The 21,942-nt window shown below is 36.6% G+C and overlaps 1 protein-coding gene across 2 annotated transcripts in view; it reads right to left on the bottom strand.

Moving 5' to 3' along the window:
* LOC109612226 (agrin) overlaps positions 1-21,717 on the bottom strand; it is a 45,258-nt gene extending 23,541 nt beyond the window's left edge. Inside the window, exons 1-2 of one of the 2 annotated variants that reach the window (XM_059119641.1) lie at positions 21,232-21,717; positions 1,434-1,781 (exon numbers count right to left, since the gene is read on the bottom strand). In XM_059119641.1, the coding sequence (XP_058975624.1) occupies positions 1,434-1,689 (256 nt within the window). In that variant the 5' untranslated portion in view covers positions 1,690-1,781; positions 21,232-21,717. Of the gene's footprint in view, positions 1-1,433; positions 1,782-21,127 lie in introns of both variants that reach the window. The other variant, XM_059119640.1, reaches the window with a different exon arrangement.
* Between the last annotated feature and the right edge of the window lie 225 nt (positions 21,718-21,942).

The raw sequence follows: 21,942 nt of genomic DNA on the forward strand, positions 1-21,942 counted from the left end.
GATATAGTCCAAACCTAGCACGTCGCAATAATATATTATATATTTATTTATTTATGACCCATCCCTTCGGAACCCTTACCATAAAGGGTCAACAATTTGAATAATCATAAATAAATATTTAAATAATCGACATTGGCTGAGGGTATGCATCTGTCGGCAAAACCGACTGATTCTCCTTAACTTGTTTAAATCAATTTTTCTCCTCTAAAATAGTTTAGAGAAAAAAGGGGCTCAATTTTAACTTTAATCAATAAATTATTATACCGTTTTTAGTCAAACTCCCAGTTCAAATCGTATGTATTAATAAAAAAAGTAATAAAATTATTCACTGTAACGCGTATGATTTTTGTTAAAAATAATTTAATTTCATGGCAAAATCCCTTTTAGTTTTGCAAGGGAGATTTTTCTGGAGAAAAATACAGTTTTGAGAGCGTTCGCATATACTTTTCTCTCCCGCAATTATTTTATGAGAGAAATGTTTGTTTATGGGAAGGGGAGAGATAAAAACAACAACTACGCACAGAGTTGTTATTCATGAGTGGGCTGATGAAATTATTAACAAAAAGAGAGAAAGGGGAAGAGAAAAACTCCAAACGGACTTGTTATTCATGATTGGGCTGATAAAATTATTAACAAAATACAAGTTAGTAAAATGTTCCAGAACCTGCAAGGATTTACTATTTTTGCAAATTTTATTCGATATCATAAAGGGAAAATCGGTTATCATAGTAAAATTTTCTGCATTCTTGCAGTTCTAGAAAAGAGCAATAATGCCTGTACTATGTCGTACAACTACCGACATTTTAGGTTTCCAAAACTTCAATATTATATACTGTTAATATATAATATTGACACAAATCTTTCTTTGTAAAATATACAGAAAGTGACAAAAAGTTTCCATTTCAAAGGAGGCCCGTCCCAGACCTAAACAAAGAGTGGGCTCTCATTAATAGATCAGAAAAAATTTTTAAAGTTGTAGAGATATTTGGTCTAAAGAAACGCTTTTTTGGGCTTGGTACCCATAATGAGAATAGCAGCTCGGGTAATAAGTTTACTAAACACAATCTGTCATTTTGGGTGCTCATTTGTCACTTAAATTTACCTAATTTCTTTTGAAAACATAATTTCTCTTTTTTGGTGCCATTAGTTCATGGCATCGTGATCGCCGCAATGTGGGTGATATTAGGGTGCAATAAAAATTTCACCAAAATTGTTTGGGGGGATACTCTAACAGTTCAAATGGCTCATGATGCTAATGATAATGATGACGGCGGTGGTTATGGGGGTGGGGGCACCCTCAAAGAAAGTAATCCACGAAAGTGGCATTTTCTCAGGAAACAAACCCCGAATTAAATTCAAAGCTGTTGTTGTTGTTGCCATTTCAACACCAACTTCTTTTTGTTTTTTTAATAAAAATTTTCTATTTGACTTACCTGCAGCCGCATAAGCCGTCTGTTGGCCAAGTGCCAGAATCACTGCACAAACACTCAACAGCATTAGCAGGGAAGGAGCGGGAAGAGATGGTGGCTGCTGGTGCCAGAATCGTTGACTTTTGCTGGTAATGTTAACACTATTTTCCATTAGACCATTGTTATTAGCATTAATTGTTGTCGTTGTTGGGCTGTCGTTGTCGTCGTTGTTTCTTGGCGTTGGAGATGATGCTGTTGGCGTCGTTGTCGATTCAAACATTTTCACTGCTGCACTTTCGCGTTGTAACGCTTTCGCCACTCACGAAATCACTGACTCACTAACTGACTTAGTGACTACTTTGTTGTCGTTGTCTTGACAATGAAAATAGAGGGGAAAATGATGGGGAAAAATAAACAACAATTGTTGCTGTTGTTATTTGAGAAGTCAACAACAAGAAAAGCCTTAATTTAATACCAGCAACCAAAGAAAAGGAACAGCACTTCTAAAGACACACACACACACATACAAATGTTCATTGGCTCACTGCAATGGGGGAAAACAGCGGCTTCTAGCCACCGACTAGAAGTCGAAACTCTTTAGGAGGTAAACTACTTACTTTGCCATTGTCTGGCACTGGGTTGTACTAGCCAGGGATGGGACATTGAAAAATTCATTTTAAGAAGGTTTTATTTCCATAGAATATCTGCAATATATAAAATATTTACAGAATGTCCCCCACTCTCTTGATATGATATTTCTTATTTCATCTATTGAAGACATATGGTTTTTGATCTAGATCTTCCACGAAGTCGGTCCGCATAGTCCCCATATAACGGTACCCCCGTTATCCGGTGTTTTGATGACAGTAGCCAAATTTTTCAATGGAATTGTCTGAAAATCCACAAAAGGAGTTTCTTCTGAGCATTTTACCCCCTGGAAGAGTATTGTCTACACAGGTCCACGATATCGTATGTCCGCCATGCAACGGTACCTTCCTATATTCGGTATTTTGATTATTTTAGCTAATTTTTTCAATGAGATTGTCTAAAAATCCAGCCTAGAAATTCTTTCTAAGCACTTTACTCCCTGGAAGAGTAATGTCTATAAAGGTCTACGATATCGTATGGCCTTCATACAACGGTACCCCCCGATATTCGATATTTTGACGATTTTAGAGACATTATTTATCGGAGTCTTTTCAAATTTCATATTTAGAATTCGTAATGGGTACTACATCCTGTGACAAAAAATTGCGTATGGAGGTCCACGTCTTCGTATAGCCTCTATATAACGGTAACTCCCAATATTTGGTATTTTGAAGATTTTAGGGACATTATATACCGGAATTATTTCAAACTTCGTATTTAGAGTTCGTAATGGGAACTTCAAAATGGTGGTTATTCAAAGTTCGGCCCGGTCGAACTTACTACTTTTTTACTTGTTTTTATATGCAGAAGGTTTGTGGATCTAAAGCGAGTGCGTCTTTTATCTAAAGTTCTCGAATACATTCTATTATTCTATCTAGTCTGGCTGGGCTGATACTCGTAGTGTGAATGTGGGGGAGGTACCAGAAGGAGTGGACCTATATATCCCATCTCCACAGCATATTTTGTGTTAGTATAATTAATATGATGTGTGAAATATGAAGAGAACCGGATGCTTATTTCAGACTTTATGATCGTTTGGTTTATTCAAAAATGTGACCCTTTGTGGGAGAGGTATCACAGGGAATGGTCCGATCTCTACAATCTTTCTAACATATCTTGTGTTGATGGGAATATTGAGATGTGCCAAATCTGAATGGAATCGGATTTTAATTTCGCTCTTTATGAGCTTCGTGGATATTCAGATTTTTGACTCTTTGTGGGGGAGGTACCAGAAGGAGTAGACCGATATATGTCATATTCACACCAGATCTTGCGTTGATAAAAATATTGTGATGTGTGTAATTTCAAGAGAACCTGAAGCTCAATTCTGGTTTTATAATCGTTTTGATTATTCAAAATGCTGACCCTTTGTGGGGGAGGTACCAGAAGGAATAATCCGATCTCTACCATATTTTAAAAATATCTAGTGTTGGTGGAAATATTGAGATGTACCAAGTGTGAATGGAATCGGATGTTAATCGGATATGTTTTATGAGCTTCATGCATATTCAAAATTTTGACCCTTTGTGGGGGAGGTGCCAGAAGGAGTGGACCGATATATGCTATATTCGCACCAGATCTTGGGTTGATAAAAATAATGGGATGTGTGAAATATGAAGAGAAACGCATGCGTATTTCGGATATTATAATCTTTTTGTATATTCACAACTTTGACCCTTTGTGAGGGAGGTACCAGAAGGAATGGTCCGATCTCTGCCATCTCTTGGGATGTGCCAAGTCTGAATGGAATCGGACGTTAATTTCGATTTTTGTATGAGCTTCGTGGATATTCAGAATTTTGACTCTTTGTGGGGGAGGTACCAGAAGGAGTGGACCGATATATCCCATCTTCACAGCAGATCTTGTGTTAGTAGAAATAATGGGGTGTGCGAAGTTCGAAGAAAACCGGACGCTTATTTCGGATTTTATCATCGTTTTGATTATTCAAAACTTTGACCCTTTGTGGGAGAGGTTCCTTGCTTCATTTCCAGCGCACAATGGCCATCAAAATTTCCGGATACCAATCCGTTGGACTATTCTGTGTCTGGAATATTTTAGAGCAAGCAAGGTTGGGACTAAAAAATACCAAAGTGTCGATCGTCTCAAGCAAGCGCTTCGCCGGGAATGGGCCAAAATACCGCAGAGCAACATTCGGGTATCGGGTAGCGCCATAATTCGTGCCAAAGGTGACCAATTCGTACAAATCTTAAGTTATTCTAAAATTTGATGCTATTTCCGAAATGTTTACTTTCATTCAATTCATTCAAATTTAAAAAAAAATGTAAAAATTATGGCTTTTAATTTTGTTGCAGTTCTTTTTTATGTCACCCTGTATACCCTCTCTAGCCATATGGCTGAGGGTATAATTATACCCCCATTTTAAGGAGGAATTAGCAAGTTCTTCTCTTAATAGTACCACAATCTTGAATTTCCCATCTCTGCCTCCATCCAGCAAGACTCTTGCCAGGCTGTGTAGCTGACTACTGAACGGCACTGTTTTTGGGCCTTGTTATATGTTGTGGTTATTGGCTTGTGGTTTCAAATGAATTGAAAAAAAAAAAACTTCAGAACAACAACAAAACCTTCAAGCCGTCATTCCAACATCACACTTAGTTGAATGTTTGCTCGTTTTTTCTGTGTTGTTATTGTTGTTGCTGCTGGTGTTGTTGGCAATTGCTGATTGTTGTGTTTTACTACTTCAAATCACGAAGAAAGTTTCCAAACTACTTTGGCCGCACAAACATCTTTCTACGAAGAGGAAGAGATGTCGAGTAAATGGTGTTGGCTGTCTGTCTAAACGGCCAATGCCATACAAACCTATAAACACACATACATACATTCATACTTATGAATGAAGATGTCTGAACGTTGGCCAGCCATCAAGCGGACATGCATATTTGATCAAATTGATGGTGATGGTGGTGATGGAATGGCCCATGTTGTTAACCCACCCCAGATCATTTTCATTCATGATCGCATTTTGGTATTTAAAGCTCACTGACGACATTGTCTATTAATTTGTCATCAATTTTCTTTTTTGCTGTCATTTGTTTTTTTTTCGTGGTATTCGTTTCTCCCGGCCATTAGGCCATTGTCTAGCTGTCTATCGGAATCAATTGTTAATAGAAAAAAAAAAACGAAATCACGACCTTTTAACACGATTCATTATTTAATTATATCAATGATTCGATTCATTAATTCATTACTTGCCAAGTGTCAAAAAGGCCAAGATGTTGTGGGTTTTTATTTTTCACTGGTAACTGTATTAGAGTGGCATCTAATATTTGTTTTGATTTATTATCATTTGATGTGGCAAATTTCTCTCTCTCTCTCCTCTCCACAAAATTTCTCGTGAGCCACTTCAGAGAGCCACAATGTTTGTTAGGTGTTGCTGGTAATTAATGATGCAATTCGAAAATTGATGGTCCATTGCATGGCCATACCCTACTTATATCCGTAACGAGTTATTATTAATTAATATAAAATAGATTTTTTAAAATCTTTAATCTTCTGAGACACGTGATTGCATTTTGTAAACAAAACGACTTGATTTATTTCAATCTACGTCGTTTACCACATTTTTTGTTGGCATTGAAGCGTTAATGCTTAAAGCAGCTCATTATTTCTCTAAAGGCACGACATATATGGGAAGGTAAATTTGATGGGATGTCAGGTATTGTCTTTACACCCACACTCAAGCGGATTTCAAGACGTATTAACTAATAAACTGGCGAAGTATTATTTTTTTTTTAAAGAAAACTGTCATTGTTAATCACCTTTACCCGTTGTGGGATTCTCCAATTAGATAATGACAGAATAAACGACAATTATCGATAAAAAACATTTTTATACCCTCAGCCATATGTCTACATATATATCATTTGATACGGCCAAAACGTGCCTCATCGTAATAATGGTTTTAGACCCTAGGTCTCTTTGGACCATATCCGTTTCAGGACATTTGGAGTCGATCGATGCGATATCCGCCCGTCCGTCTATCTGTCTGGCTGGTTGGTGTGCACGATAACTCTCGAAGGGAGTATCCGATTTAACCCGAACTTGGTACATCGTAATATTATTGCCAAACTTGGATTGATTTTAGAGATGGAATATATCGGCCAACTCCTTCTGGTACCTCCCCCCACCAAAGATTGACATTTTCAAAAAATATATTTTCTGCACATAAATAGAAGCAATTATCCGATTTTAATCGAACTTTGCAAATCCTAATATTTGCGTCAGTGCTAGGTCAGGTGCTAAAATGGACAATATCGGTCCACTCCATCAAGTACCTCCCCCACAAAGGGTCAAAATTTTGAATAATTACAACTCTTATAAAAGAGTCTGATTATCTTCAAATTTCACACACCCCAATATTTTCATAAACCCAAGATCTGGTGTTCAAGTGGAATATGTCGGTTCACTCCTTCAGGTACCTCCTACACAAAAGGGTGAAAATTTTGAATACTTCTGGAGCTTATAAAACGCGAAATTATCATCCTATTCCATTCAGACTTGGCACATCTCAACATTTCCATCAAAACAAGATCTGTTATAAATATGGTAGAGATCGGACCATTTCTTCTGGTATCTCTCCCACAAAGGGTCAAAGTTTTGAATAACAACAAATAAAATAGCAGTAATTTCGGCCGGGCCGAACTTTGAATACCCCGTTATTTTGATGAGCCACGTTTTGGCCGTATCAAATGATAGCCATAGCCAATTTCCTGTCACAGGATGTAGTACCTATTAGGAACTTCCGTGAATATTGTACCTAAAATTTGCAGAATACCGAATATTGGGAGGTACCGTTATATGGAGGCTATACGAAGACGTAGATCTGCATACGCAGTTATCTGTCACAGGCTGTAGTACCTATTACGAAGTTTAAATATGAAATTTGCAACAATTCCGATAAATAGTGCCGCTATAATCATAAAAATACCGAGCTTAGAAAGGTACCGTTATATGGAGGCAACAACCAACACCTTGACCTTAATAGTCAAATTTCTGCTATAGCTTGAAGTACCCATTAGGAACTTCAAATACGAAATTTGAAACAATTCTGGTGAATAATGTCGCTAAAGTGATCAAAATACCGAATATAGGGAAGTATCCTTATATGGAAGCTATGCAAACACATGGGCCTACATAGGCAATTTACCGTCACAGGCTGTAGTACCCGTTACGAACTTGAAATACCAAATTTCAAAACAATTTCGGCGAATAATGTCGCTTAAATCATAAAAATACCGAATATAGGGAGGTACCGTTATATGGGGGCTATACCAAAACTTGGACCCATATAGCCCATTTTCAATACCAAAAGAACAATACCTGCAGAACAAACACACATCTGAGTTAAATTTTATCAACCTACTTCAATTCGTTCCGAAGCTAGAGTGATTTCCACAGACGGACAGACAGATGGTCATCGACACAGAATTTTATGCTGATCAAGACAGACGGATAGACGGACGGACATTGCTAAATCGACATATAATTTTATGGGGTCTAAAATGTATATTTCGAGGTGTTACAAACGGAATGACAAACTTAATATACCCTCCATACTATGGTGGAGGGTACGAAAAAAAGTACACAGTCCGACCTTAAAGCATGACCCATTGTTTTCTTCAACAATGAAAGTCCTTGCAACACCTGTCCGTCTGTCTGTCTGCCTGCCTTGCAGCCCCGACACAACTCAGTGAAATGAAAACCACAAGGAAAATAGTAACTCTTTTTTTCTTTAGCTTTCCTTTGAAAATAGAACAAAGCGTGACTGAATGCAAAACGGCATTTAGCCTTTTACAACTACAACAACAACAAATTAGCATGAAATTAGAACAAGTTTAAGTGGGACCGCCACCTTAAAATCACGATTGCCATGTAGTGCGACCTTAACGGCTGTGTTGACTTTTCATTTAACATTTCGCTTTGCTCGCATGAAATTGGGCCAGCGAGAGAATGGTGGTGGTGCCATGGCCGCCAAAAGAAAAATATGGGACAGCAGAATTACAAATTCTTGAGAGTCTTTTTTGTCACCTCTACTTTCCTGCTGCATTGGTGTTGGGTTTTATTTTCCTATTTTTTGGTTGGTTTCTGTGGCTTGGCAAGATTTTTCGAAATTAACGGCTGATAACAATTTAACAGCAAGCCATTAAAAGCTATGAATGTTTTTTGCATTTTACTACCCACACCACATGAGATTTCCCGCACAATACACTTGCACATGACGAAGATTTCTAAAATGATGGGAATTCGCTTTAATTATCTTGATTACATTGTGGCATTTCCTTTTAGCGCTTTTAAATGCCAGAGATGGGGAATTTAGGGGGTTAATATTGTACTAGCTTTGATGTAGAACTTCTAAAGGTTATTGAGGTCATATTAGGATTATGGCCAACATGTAAAGCCACCATAAATATAGAGAATTTCGAAAATTTGTATACAGGGTGAGATGAAAAAACTGCAACCAACTGTCATTTCTAAGCCACTCGTCCGACAGTTGTTAAAATTATTAAATTATTATTCGTTAGAGCACTCCAGCATTTAAATGTGAATAAATCTTTTGTGTCTCGTACCATCGCTCGTTACCGATTACGTGATACTGGTAGCGTAGCCCGACTTCAAGGAAGTGGACGGAAGAAAACAGCAACATCAGCAGAAATGTTTCGAAAAGTAAAGAATCGACTTGATCGAGACAGGCGTCGCAGTGGCCGAAAAATGGCTCGTGAGCTGGACATATCACAATATTCCATTCGGCAAATATTAAAAAATGAGACTGAGGTAAAGTCATTGAAATTCCACAAGGTACAAGAACTTACACCGCAACAGAAAGGAAATAGACTCAAAAAAGCTTCGCTTGGCCGAAAGTGGTGAACTGCCGAATTTGCTGTTCTGCCTCTCCGATGAGAAAACATTCGTTGTCCAGCAGTTTAAAACAAACAAAATGATCGTGTTTACTTGCCAAAGAGGTCAGCTGAAAATGTGCACCTTTGGTTGGTCACCACAACTCAAGCGTCGGCAATGGTGATGGCGTGAGCCGCCATAACAGCCGATGGTCGCTCTCCGCTCGTATTAATCGACCGGGGCATCAGAATAAATGGCGAATATTATCGCGAAAATATTCTGGAGGGACATTCCAACAGGACTCATCATCATCGCACGCGCCACCCAAGAATGGTTACAACATGGGGTTCCTGGCTTCATTTCCAGGGCACAATGGCCACCAAAATCTCCGTATAACAATTCGTTGGACTATTGTGTCCGGAGTATTTTGGAAAGCAAGGTTGGCATTATAAAATATCAAAGTGTCGATCACCCCAAGCAAGCGCTTCGCCGGGAATGAGCTAAAATACCGCAGAGTAACATTCGGGCAGCGTGTGATGGTTTCATCGGCCGTTTGAAGGCCATAATTTGTGCTAAAGGTGACCAAATTCGAACTAATCTAAACTTATTCTAAAATTTGATGCTATTTCCGATTTTTTTGCTTTCTTTCAATAAAATTTAAAAAATATATAAAAATTATGGCCTTTGACTTTGTTGCGAACTCTAAATACGTAATTTGAAACAATTCCGCTAAAAAATATCGCTAAAATCATCAAAATACCGAATACCGGGGGGTATCGTTATAAGGGGTCTTTACGAAGAACTGGATCTGCATAGACAATTTTCCGTCATAGGTTGTAGTACCTAAAATCGGCAAAATACCGGATATAGGAAGGTATGGATACATGGGGCCTATACGAAGACTTTAACCTGCATAGACAATTTTCTCTCACAGACTGTAGTACCCATTACGAACTCTAAATACGAAATTTGAAACTACTTCGGTGAAAAATGTCGCTAAAATTATCAAAATATTGAATTATGGGGAGGCACCGGAATCAGAGGGCTATACGAAGACGTAGACCTACACAGACAATTTTCTGTCTTAGGCTGTAGTACCCATTACGAATTCTGAATGCGTAATTTAAAACAATTCCGCTAAAAAAATGTAGCTAAAATTATGAGGGAGCTATACGAAGACGTGGACCTACACAGACACTTTTCTGTATTGGGCTGTAGTATCCATTACAAACTTCAAATACCAAATTTGAAACAATTCCGCTAAAAAATTTCGCTAAAATCATCAAAATACCGAATATTGGGAGATACCGTTATATGGAGGTTATACCAAGACGTGGGCCTGCGTCACAGAGTCTAGCTCCCATTACGAACTCTAAGTAGGTAATTTAAAACAACTCCAGTGATTAATGTCGCTAAAATCGTCAAAATATCGAATATAGAGAGGTACTGATATATGGGGCCTTCGTATAGACCTGGACCTGCATAGACAATTTTCTGTCACAGACTGTAGTTCCAATTACGAACTCTAAATACGTAATTTAAAACACTTCTGGTGAATAATGTCGCTAAAATCATCAAAATACCGAATATCGGCAGGTATCGTTATGAGGGGGCTATACCAAGACGTGGGCATCCATAGACAATTTTCTGTCCTAGGCTGTAGTATCCATTACGAACTTCAAATGCCAAATTTGAAACAATTCGGGTGAATAATGTCGCTAAAATTATTAAAATATCGAATATTGGGAGGTACCGTTATATGGAGGCCATACCAAGACGTGGGCCTGCACACGCAATGTTTTGTCATAGGCTGTAGTACCCAATATGAACTCTAAATACGAAGTTTGTAACAACTCCGGTGAATAATGTCCCCAAAATCGTCAATACATCGAATATGGGGGAGGGGGTACCGTTGTATTTGGGCTATACGATGTCGTGGACCTATATAGACATTTCTCTTCCAGAGCGTTAAGTGCCTAGAAAGAACTTCTAGCATGGATTTTTGGACAATTCCATTGAAAAAAAAATTAGTTAAAATCATTAAAATACCGAATGTAGCGAGCTACCGGGGATATACGATATCGTGGGTCTATATAGACAATACTCTTCCCACGGGGTAAAGTACTCAGAAAGAACTCCTTTTGTGGATTTACAGACAATTTTATTGAAAAATTTGGCTACAATCATCAAAATACCGAATATCGGGAGGTACCGTTATATGGGGATTATACGATATCGTGGACCGATATAGCGCATCTTCGAACTTGACCTGGCTGCAGGCAAAAGACTGATTTGTGCAAAATTTTAGCTTCCCATCTTATTTCGTTTTGACTCTAGCATGATAACAACAGACGAACGTGCGGACAGATGAACAGAAGGACGGCCGGACAGGGCTAAATCGTCTTAGAATTTTACGCTGATCAAGATTATATTCACTTTGTTATGCCTAAGATTATTATTTCAATGAATTACAAACGGAATGACGAACTTAACTTACACCCTCCATACTATGCATGGTGGGGGGAATAAAACCCTCACCATTACACATATGTATTTCTTTAAAAGTCAAACGTACATTTTCTAAATAAACCTTTTAGCCTAATGACACGAAAAACAAAACACAAAAGAGATGAAAAATTAATTTTCATTTTCATAATTTCACTTATTGTCGTTGTTTGCCTGTCGTCGTCGTCGTCGCTGTGAAATAAAACAATTAATTCCACAAATAACTGCGGTTTAATTTCTCGACATAAAGATGCTGCTCCTCCATCTACGTATCAGTGGATGGATGGATGGATGGCTGGGGATGCCTGAGACAAATTGTGGTTTTGCGGCAAAGTTAATTTAATTCACTTTTCATCATTTGTTTGAGTTTGGCTTGGCTTGGCTTGGCTTGGCAGTCAGGTTTGAAAGAAAGACTAATTCACACCACAGCGCTTAATTGTCAAGAGGTCAATTGAGTAGTTGTGTGTGAGAGACGCAGGCCGCAGCACACACATGCTTTCACACTGACACACTCACGGCACGGCGACTAATGGCTGTGCGTTTGTTGTGCGTCTTATGCCTATAACATGATTTGATTGTGAAGATGAAAGAGCTATATATCTATTTAGACATTCGCTACACTTTTGTGAGGGAAATATTTTCATTTTTCAGAATTAAGGTAGGAATACATAAAGCGCATATTTGACTGTCTTAAGTCATCGGCTGGCTTCTTTGTAGATGAACAAAGGAGTTTTAGGTTGACTTAGTTCGATTTCGGCCCTAGGCTCCTTTGTTCATTTTCGAAGAAGCCAGCCAGAAAAGCGCTTTGTGTATTTCCACCTTTAGTTTTTCCAGGAATTTCAGGTTCAAAAAAATTTCTTTAGGAATAATTTATCGTGGCAAAATTAATAAGGTCATCTCATTTACCAAATCAGTAATTGCAACCCTTTTTATATTAACTTGTCATCACAAAGTATATATTCAGAATCAGCGTAAATTTTCAAAGGAGACAATACATAAAACTCTTTTTTGATTGGCTTAAGTCATCGGATGGTTTCTTTGTAAAGGAACAAAGGAGTTTTAGGTTAACTTAGTTCGATTTCGGCCCTACGCTTCTTTGTCCTTTTCCGAAGAAGCCAGCCGATGACTTAAGCCAATCTAATAAGTGTTTTATATATTTTCACCATAAGTCGTTCGTCTGTCTGTTATAATCGGAAGTATTGAGATAGAAGGTTAAAATCTGGCACACATGTGTATTTTGCCAGTAGGCAGGTTTAGTTCGTTATTGGGCTATGCGGGTCCACGTTTTCGTATAGACCCCATATAACGGTACCTCCCAAAATTCGGAATTTTTATTATTTTAGAGACATTTTTACAAGATTCTTATACCCTCAGCCATATGGCTAGAGAGGGTATATATCATTTGACTGGTCACAACGTGCCTCATCGAAATAATGGTTTTAGGCCCTAGGTCTCTTTGGATCAAATCCATTTTAGGACATTTGGAGTCGATCTAGCGATGTCCGTCAGTCCTTCCGTCTATCTGCATGGCTGGTTGGTGCGCACGATAACTCTCGAAGAGATTATCCGATTTGATCCAAACACGTAATCTTGTTGTCAAACTTAGATCGAGTTCGGAGATGGGCAATATCGGCTCACTACTTTTGGTAGCTCCCCCACAAAATGTCAATATTTTCAAAGAAAATATTTCACTGCGCCAAAAGAGAAAGGCCATTCCGATTTGGCTCCAACTTTGCAAATCCTAATATTTCGATAAGGTAAGGTCCACTCCATCAAGAGTCTCCATGAAAATTTTGAGTCTCCATGAAGCTCAGAAAACTCGAAATTAACACCCAATTCCATTCAGATTTGGTACATCTCTATGTTTCCATCAACACAAGATCTCTTATAAAGTTGGTAGAGATCGGACCATTCCTTGTGTTACCTCCCCCACAAGGGGTCATAGTTTTGAAAAACCAAAACCATCATAAAATCTGAAATAAGCATGCGTTTCTCTTCATATTTCACACATCACAATATTTTTATTAGCCCAAGGTCTGGTGTGAAGATGGGTAAATTGGTCCACTCCTTCTGGTCCCATGAAGGGTCAAAATTTTGAGTAACTTTCATGAAATGTGATGTAAGTGTCCGATTGCCTTAAAATTTCACACATCCCAATATTTTTATAAACTAAAGATCTGGTATTAAGATGGGATATATCGATCAACTCCTTCTGGTACCTCCCCCACGAAAGGTCAAAATTTTGAATATTCATGAACCTTATAAAACACGAAATTAACTACCAATTCCATTCAGACTTGGCACATCTCAATATTTCCATCAACACCCGACCCGTTATAAAGATGGGAGAGATCGGACCATTCCTTCTGGTACCTCCCCCACAAAGGGTCAAAGTTTTGAATAACAAAACCTATCATAAAATCGAAATAAGCATCTGGTTCTCTTCATATTTCACACATCACAATATTTTTATAAGCCCAAGGGTGAAGATGGGATATACCGGTCCACTCCTTCTGGTACCTCTCCAAGAAAGGATTAAAATTTTGAATGTTATCATAGAGCGAATTAACATCCGATTCCATACAGACTTGGCAAATCTCAATATTTCCATCAACACAAGATCTGTTAAAAAGATGGTATAGATCGGACCATTTCTTCTGGTACCTCCCACACATAGGGTTCAAGATTTTGAAATAAGCATCCATCCAAAATAAGCATCCAAATCCATCCATCCATCTCCTCAAATTTCTAACATAAAAACATTTTTGCTAACACAAGATCTGTAGTAAACATGATATACATCTGCCAACCCCTTCTGGTACCTCACCCACGAAGGGTCATAATTTCCAATACTTATATCTGTCTTATCACAAATGGGATTTTCTTCAAATTTTGCACATACCAATATTTTTAGCTGTATTAGATGTCGTATGAAAATAGAATGCTTCGGTCCGCTATACCTGTTAACTCATGCATATTTCCACATTTTCCAAAAATTTGCACATATCTCATATAAAGTATAGGAAGTAGTCCATATAGTCCAAATTTGTCACGTTGTAATATTTTTATCAGCCTTGGTTCAGATACGAATTGGCCAACTGCTTCGGTAATTCCCCATAAAGGATCAACAGTTTGAATAATCATAACTTACTGCTGGGGGTATATATCTGTCGGCAAAACTGACTGATACTATTTTACTTGTTACTATAAACAAGGGTAGAGCTTAAAAAATGAAGACAAATGTTAACGTTTGACAAGCATTTTTTAAGTTTTTTGGGAAACCGAATCCAATATCAGTTAACATAATGTTGTTGTTGTATATTGTTGACCTGTTATATTTATTTTACTTATTTGGTTAATAGCTTGGCTTAAGGTCATTAAAAAACTATGTTTTTATTTTTGAATTTTTCCTTTTTTATTCATCCAATATTTCGATTTCCTCCGGAAATCATCTTCAGGGATCTGTTTTACAAAAAACACAAATTACAAACTGATTTTAACAATATATAACACAATAAATAACATACATTTTTAAAGTAAAAAGCTCGTCTATTGAGTTTAAATGTCACTATCAAACTAAGTTTTCTTTCGTCGGTGTTTATGAACTAGGCTTCTGTAAATATGAGCACAATGGTCTGTATCGGTCTTATAATTAATGCGTTTGTCATTTGGTAAACTTATAATATGTAACATTTCCAATGTAAATCGTCTTTTGTAATTATTTTCTTGTGCTAATATGTCGACGGTTTTAAGGTCGGGTTTATGTCCTGTCAATGTGCAATGGGCAGCTAAAGCAGTCTTCTGTTCGAGAGGCTTGTCACTTTTTTGATCCGATTTATGTCCGGAAAGTCTAGTTTTTAATTTCGTCTTTGTCGTGCCGACATATGACTTTTGGCATACGTCAGCGTCGTCCCCATTACATGTTATCCTATAAACTACATTGCACTTGTCCTCATTCTTAATTTTAGATTTTGTTTTACTAAACAGACTGTCGACATTATTACGAGATTTAAACGCTAATTGATAGTGGTCCTTATTGTAGATGTTTGATTTACCAAGTCTTTCTGAGAATCCCGGGATGTAAGTAACAGCTTTATATATCTTTTCTTGTCTTGCCTCCTTTATTTGGTCCGTTTTTGCGTGTATAATTAGGTCGTCAATGGTGCTTTTTGGAAAATCATTTTGTCTTAATATGTGGCGTATTTTTCTTTCGTTCTCTGAGTGGAATTGTTCGTCACTTATATTGAAAATCCTTTTGATAAAATTAGTCGCTGTGTTTATTTTTATTCGTCGGGGGTGTTTAGAATAAAAGTTAATCAATCGTCCTGACGCCGTTGGTTTTTGGTACCAATCTAATATAAGTTTTCTTCCTTGTCTGATTATTATTGAGTCCAAATAGGGTAGTCTGTCATTTTTCTCCAGTTCGTGTGTAAATTGTATGCTCGGGTTGAATGTATTTAGGATATTTAATGTGGTGTTGATATCCGATTTCTTCATTATACAAAAAATGTCGTCTACGTATTTTGTTACTGCTCTCGGCTTTGTCATCAGTTTTTCTAAAGAAGCGTCCAATAATTCCTCCATTACGATGTCAGCAATGATCGGTGACGCTGGTGATCCCATAGGAAGTCCTTTTCGTTGTTCGTACACCTTGTCCGAGTATTTGAAATATCTACAGTCCTTTATACAAAAGGTCAGTATTTCTTTAAAAACGTCTTTAGGTATTTTCGTGTATTTTTGTAACATGTTCCACTTTTCATCTATTGTTCTTAAAGCTAGGTTAATCGGTATGCTGGGAAACAACGAAACTACATCAAATGATATTAATACCTCGTCTTCTTCAATCTCCAAATTCATTATCTTGGTTTTAAAATCAATTGCGTCCTTAATGTTATATGGTGAATCCCCTGTCAAGTGTTTTAAAATATTTACAATATACTTGGAAAGTCCGTGAGCTGGTGAATTTATTGAAGAACATATTGGTCTTAGAGGTGTGCTTTCTTTATGTATTTTTGGAAGCCCGTAGATTCTTGGCGCATTTGCAGTATTGATTGTCAATTTATTTTTCTCCATCATATCAATTACTCCCATTTTATATAATTTATCTATTAATTTGTTGTTTTTATTCTGTAATGTCGTAGTTGGGTCCCGCTTTAACCTTTTGTAGGTGCAAATATCATTTAAAATGGTTTTCATTTTCATATCATAGTCCATCTTGTGCATTGCAACCGTCTTTCCCCCTTTATCAGCATTTAATATCAATACATCTTTATTTTCTTTTAAAAAATTGTTTTGTTCTACCCACTGTGTCCATTATTAGTTTATCTCTTATACTCAATTTCGTCTGTTGTAAGTGGTCGTCAATTAGAGAGACTATTGCATTTCTCGCGTTCTCTTGATCCTCTTTGTCGTCTAAGGTTTGAATACATTCTTCACTTTCTGCAATGACATTCAGTAAGGGGAATGCCGTTTTTGTTGTTGGCAAAGCATATTTGGGGCCCATCGACAAGACGAAAAGACGAAATTAAAAACTAGACTTTCCGGACATAAATCGGATCAAAAAAGTGACAAGCCTCTCGAACAGAAGACTGCTTTAGCTGCCCATTGCACATTGACAGGACATAAACCCGACCTTAAAACCGTCGACATATTAGCACAAGAAAATAATTACAAAAGACGATTTACATTGGAAATGTTACATATTATAAGTTTACCAAATGACAAACGCATTAATTATAAGACCGATACAGACCATTGTGCTCATATTTACAGAAGCCTAGTTCATAAACACCGACGAAAGAAAACTTAGTTTGATAGTGACATTTAAACTCAATAGACGAGCTTTTTACTTTAAAAATGTATGTTATTTATTGTGTTATATATTGTTAAAATCAGTTTGTAATTTGTGTTTTTTGTAAAACAGATCCCTGAAGATGATTTCCGGAGGAAATCGAAATATTGGATGAATAAAAAAGGAAAAATTCAAAAATAAAAACATAGTTTTTTAATGACCTTAAGCCAAGCTATTAACCAAATAAGTAAAATAAATATAACAGGTCAACAATATACAACAACAACATTTAACACGGAAGGCACACCGCATCATAATTAAGAGAAATACGTTAAAAATGCATTTATACAAAGAAATTAAACAAAAATATGACACAAACACGATTAATAACATCAAGCAATATTCCAAACGTAACCGGCAAACAGCAACTTTGACAGCATCAACAACCTTTTTAATAAAATGCAGACAGCTAGGAGTAGTTCCAAAGTTCATTTCTAACACTACTAAAAACACCAACAACATATTCCAAACAAATGAGAAAATCCCGCCAAATTTATTATCAACACTCGAAAAATACAATTACAATTTCCACACAAAAATATTAAAGCTTATAATACAACAAAAACATAAAGAACTCCACAACAACAAAACTATACTCAAAAAAACTAAAACGAAACTGCAGCAGGTAATGGACGAAGAAGATTACAACAAATACATTGAGAGCGAAAATGTTCTCCGTCGCAGCTACGACAACAAAAACAAAACAAGACACATCAACAAATACCAAAAATTAAAACAAGAACAACTATCAATATTGAATATTCAACACAACAACCAATGGTTCACCAACAACACCAACGTAAGCATACCAAACGACGTTCAGTGGCTGTTGTCGATGGGCCCCAAATATGCTTTGCCAACAACAAAAACGGCATTCCCCTTACTGAATGTCATTGCAGAAAGTGAAGAATGTATTCAAACCTTAGACGACAAAGAGGATCAAGAGAACGCGAGAAATGCAATAGTCTCTCTAATTGACGACCACTTACAACAGACGAAATTGAGTATAAGAGATAAACTAATAATGGACACAGTGGGTAGAACAAAACAATTTTTAAAAGAAAATAAAGATGTATTGATATTAAATGCTGATAAAGGGGGAAAGACGGTTGCAATGCACAAGATGGACTATGATATGAAAATGAAAACCATTTTAAATGATATTTGCACCTACAAAAGGTTAAAGCGGGACCCAACTACGACATTACAGAATAAAAACAACAAATTAATAGATAAATTATATAAAATGGGAGTAATTGATATGATGGAGAAAAATAAATTGACAATCAATACTGCAAATGCGCCAAGAATCTACGGGCTTCCAAAAATACATAAAGAAAGCACACCTCTAAGACCAATATGTTCTTCAATAAATTCACCAGCTCACGGACTTTCCAAGTATATTGTAAATATTTTAAAACACTTGACAGGGGATTCACCATATAACATTAAGGACGCAATTGATTTTAAAACCAAGATAATGAATTTGGAGATTGAAGAAGACGAGGTATTAATATCATTTGATGTAGTTTCGTTGTTTCCCAGCATACCGATTAACCTAGCTTTAAGAACAATAGATGAAAAGTGGAACATGTTACAAAAATACACGAAAATACCTAAAGACGTTTTTAAAGAAATACTGACCTTTTGTATAAAGGACTGTAGATATTTCAAATACTCGGACAAGGTGTACGAACAACGAAAAGGACTTCCTATGGGATCACCAGCGTCACCGATCATTGCTGACATCGTAATGGAGGAATTATTGGACGCTTCTTTAGAAAAACTGATGACAAAGCCGAGAGCAGTAACAAAATACGTAGACGACATTTTTTGTATAATGAAGAAATCGGATATCAACACCACATTAAATATCCTAAATACATTCAACCCGAGCATACAATTTACACACGAACTGGAGAAAAATGACAGACTACCCTATTTGGACTCAATAATAATCAGACAAGGAAGAAAACTTATATTAGATTGGTACCAAAAACCAACGGCGTCAGGACGATTGATTAACTTTTATTCTAAACACCCCCGACGAATAAAAATAAACACAGCGACTAATTTTATCAAAAGGATTTTCAATATAAGTGACGAACAATTCCACTCAGAGAACGAAAGAAAAATACGCCACATATTAAGACAAAATGATTTTCCAAAAAGCACCATTGACGACCTAATTATACACGCAAAAACGGACCAAATAAAGGAGGCAAGACAAGAAAAGATATATAAAGCTGTTACTTACATCCCGGGATTCTCAGAAAGACTTGGTAAATCAAACATCTACAATAAGGACCACTATCAATTAGCGTTTAAATCTCGTAATAATGTCGACAGTCTGTTTAGTAAAACAAAATCTAAAATTAAGAATGAGGACAAGTGCAATGTAGTTTATAGGATAACATGTAATGGGGACGACGCTGACGTATGCCAAAAGTCATATGTCGGCACGACAAAGACGAAATTAAAAACTAGACTTTCCGGACATAAATCGGATCAAAAAAGTGACAAGCCTCTCGAACAGAAGACTGCTTTAGCTGCCCATTGCACATTGACAGGACATAAACCCGACCTTAAAACCGTCGACATATTAGCACAAGAAAATAATTACAAAAGACGATTTACATTGGAAATGTTACATATTATAAGTTTACCAAATGACAAACGCATTAATTATAAGACCGATACAGACCATTGTGCTCATATTTACAGAAGCCTAGTTCATAAACACCGACGAAAGAAAACTTAGTTTGATAGTGACATTTAAACTCAATAGACGAGCTTTTTACTTTAAAAATGTATGTTATTTATTGTGTTATATATTGTTAAAATCAGTTTGTAATTTGTGTTTTTTGTAAAACAGATCCCTGAAGATGATTTCCGGAGGAAATCGAAATATTGGATGAATAAAAAAGGAAAAATTCAAAAATAAAAACATAGTTTTTTAATGACCTTAAGCCAAGCTATTAACCAAATAAGTAAGTTAACATAATTTTAAAAAAAAGAAGGTGCCTATTCTAAAAAGTACAAGTTTTATTTTTTTCCTGTCGAAATAAGTTACAGATTCTTCCGATATTATAAAAAATACAGAAAAAAAATTATCGAAATATAAACATTGACATTCTTGAAGTTCTGGAGCAGTGCAATAAACTTTCTCCACAAAAAAAAAAAATAAAATTTAGATTCATTTGTTGGTATAGCTCTAATATGACGGTACCTCTTGCTTTTCGGAATTTTTTAGATTTTATTTACAGTTTCAAATTGGATTAGTTGTAATTTGACAGTTCGCATTGACAGTTTATAGAAATTGGTCCTGTAAAAATTACCCAATGTAGCTCACATTTTTAACCAGGTCCTATTTTTTTTATTTCATTTTAACCAAAATACTTGTCTATTTAACCATGAATGTTGGCATTATTCATGCCATATTTGAATTCTAATTGGGATACAAAGCTGTCTCCCTCATATTTTGGCATAGCCCTTTCAAATTTACGATTCAAATTGCCTGTAATTTCACATTTTAGATTCTTTCATTTTGTTCACAATATAATAACAAATTTTTAGTCACGGTCGAACGGAGACTCTATAAAAATCCAATAATTTTGGATACCCATTACCTTAACTTTTCATTCGAATCTCCAAATACACGTGTGTGTAATTACAGTTCACTAATTGTCCCTTTTTACAATGTGTTCCACAATTGTGTATGTGTGCGCTTGCGTGTGTGTGTTTCTAAAGTTGCTTGCATACATTAATAAAATGAACTTTATGTTGTTGTTGTTAATTTTGTAAAACTATGTGTGTGTGTGTTTTTTATGATTTCTTTGTCATCATCAATTTTTCTCATTACTTTGCTATTGTGATTGAAGCTGAAGCGCTACTGGTGTGTTTTTGTTGTTGTTTTGTTTTTCTTTTATTTTTTTATTCCACTTTCAACACTTTTTCAAACATTACATTCTTCTTTTGTCGTTGCGTCGTCAAAATGCTTAACTTCCTCTTTGCGACAACTACAATTCTTCCGATCCAATTAATTTCGAGACAGACACTAAGACTTCTTCTTCGTCGTCGTCGTCGTCGCCGTTGTTGTCTTCTTCTTATTCTTCTTGGGCATCAACTTTTGGTGACATTAAAATCCCGTGCACCAACAACAAACAGAAGAGCACAGAGAGATTTTTAATTTTGTTTATTGTCACTGTTGTTGTAGTAATTGTTTACTTTGCACACTCTCTGTCGTTTGACACACCGTATGATTGTTACCGTTTCTTGTGTGTGTGTGTGTGCGTGTGTGCGTCGGCTTAGTAAAACCTTTACTTTGATGTAAAACGATCGACCCGACTACGACTACTATGCTGATACAAAACTAAACGGAACGAGCGATTTAGCGAGCGAGCGAGTGAACGAACAAACGATGCGCAAATACTGAATGTGAATGAGTGTCGGCGCGCTCTATCTTCAAGTTTTATATACCATCAGTGAAAGGCTGTCGCCGCCAGTTGCTGCTGCTGCTGCAGTGGGCATCGTGTCGCACACGAATGTTTGGAAAATCAAACAAGCAACAACGAGCAGCAGCAACAACAACGAAACAGCCCAGCTGCATAAGAAGAGCTGTAGCAGCAGTTGGTTGGTGATGTTGTTGCTGGCTGGCTGGAGTGGTGGGGCTGCTGC

Source organism: Musca domestica, unplaced genomic scaffold, assembly GCF_030504385.1.
Source record: "Musca domestica strain aabys unplaced genomic scaffold, Musca_domestica.polishedcontigs.V.1.1 15, whole genome shotgun sequence".
NCBI lineage: Eukaryota > Metazoa > Arthropoda > Insecta > Diptera > Muscidae > Musca > Musca domestica.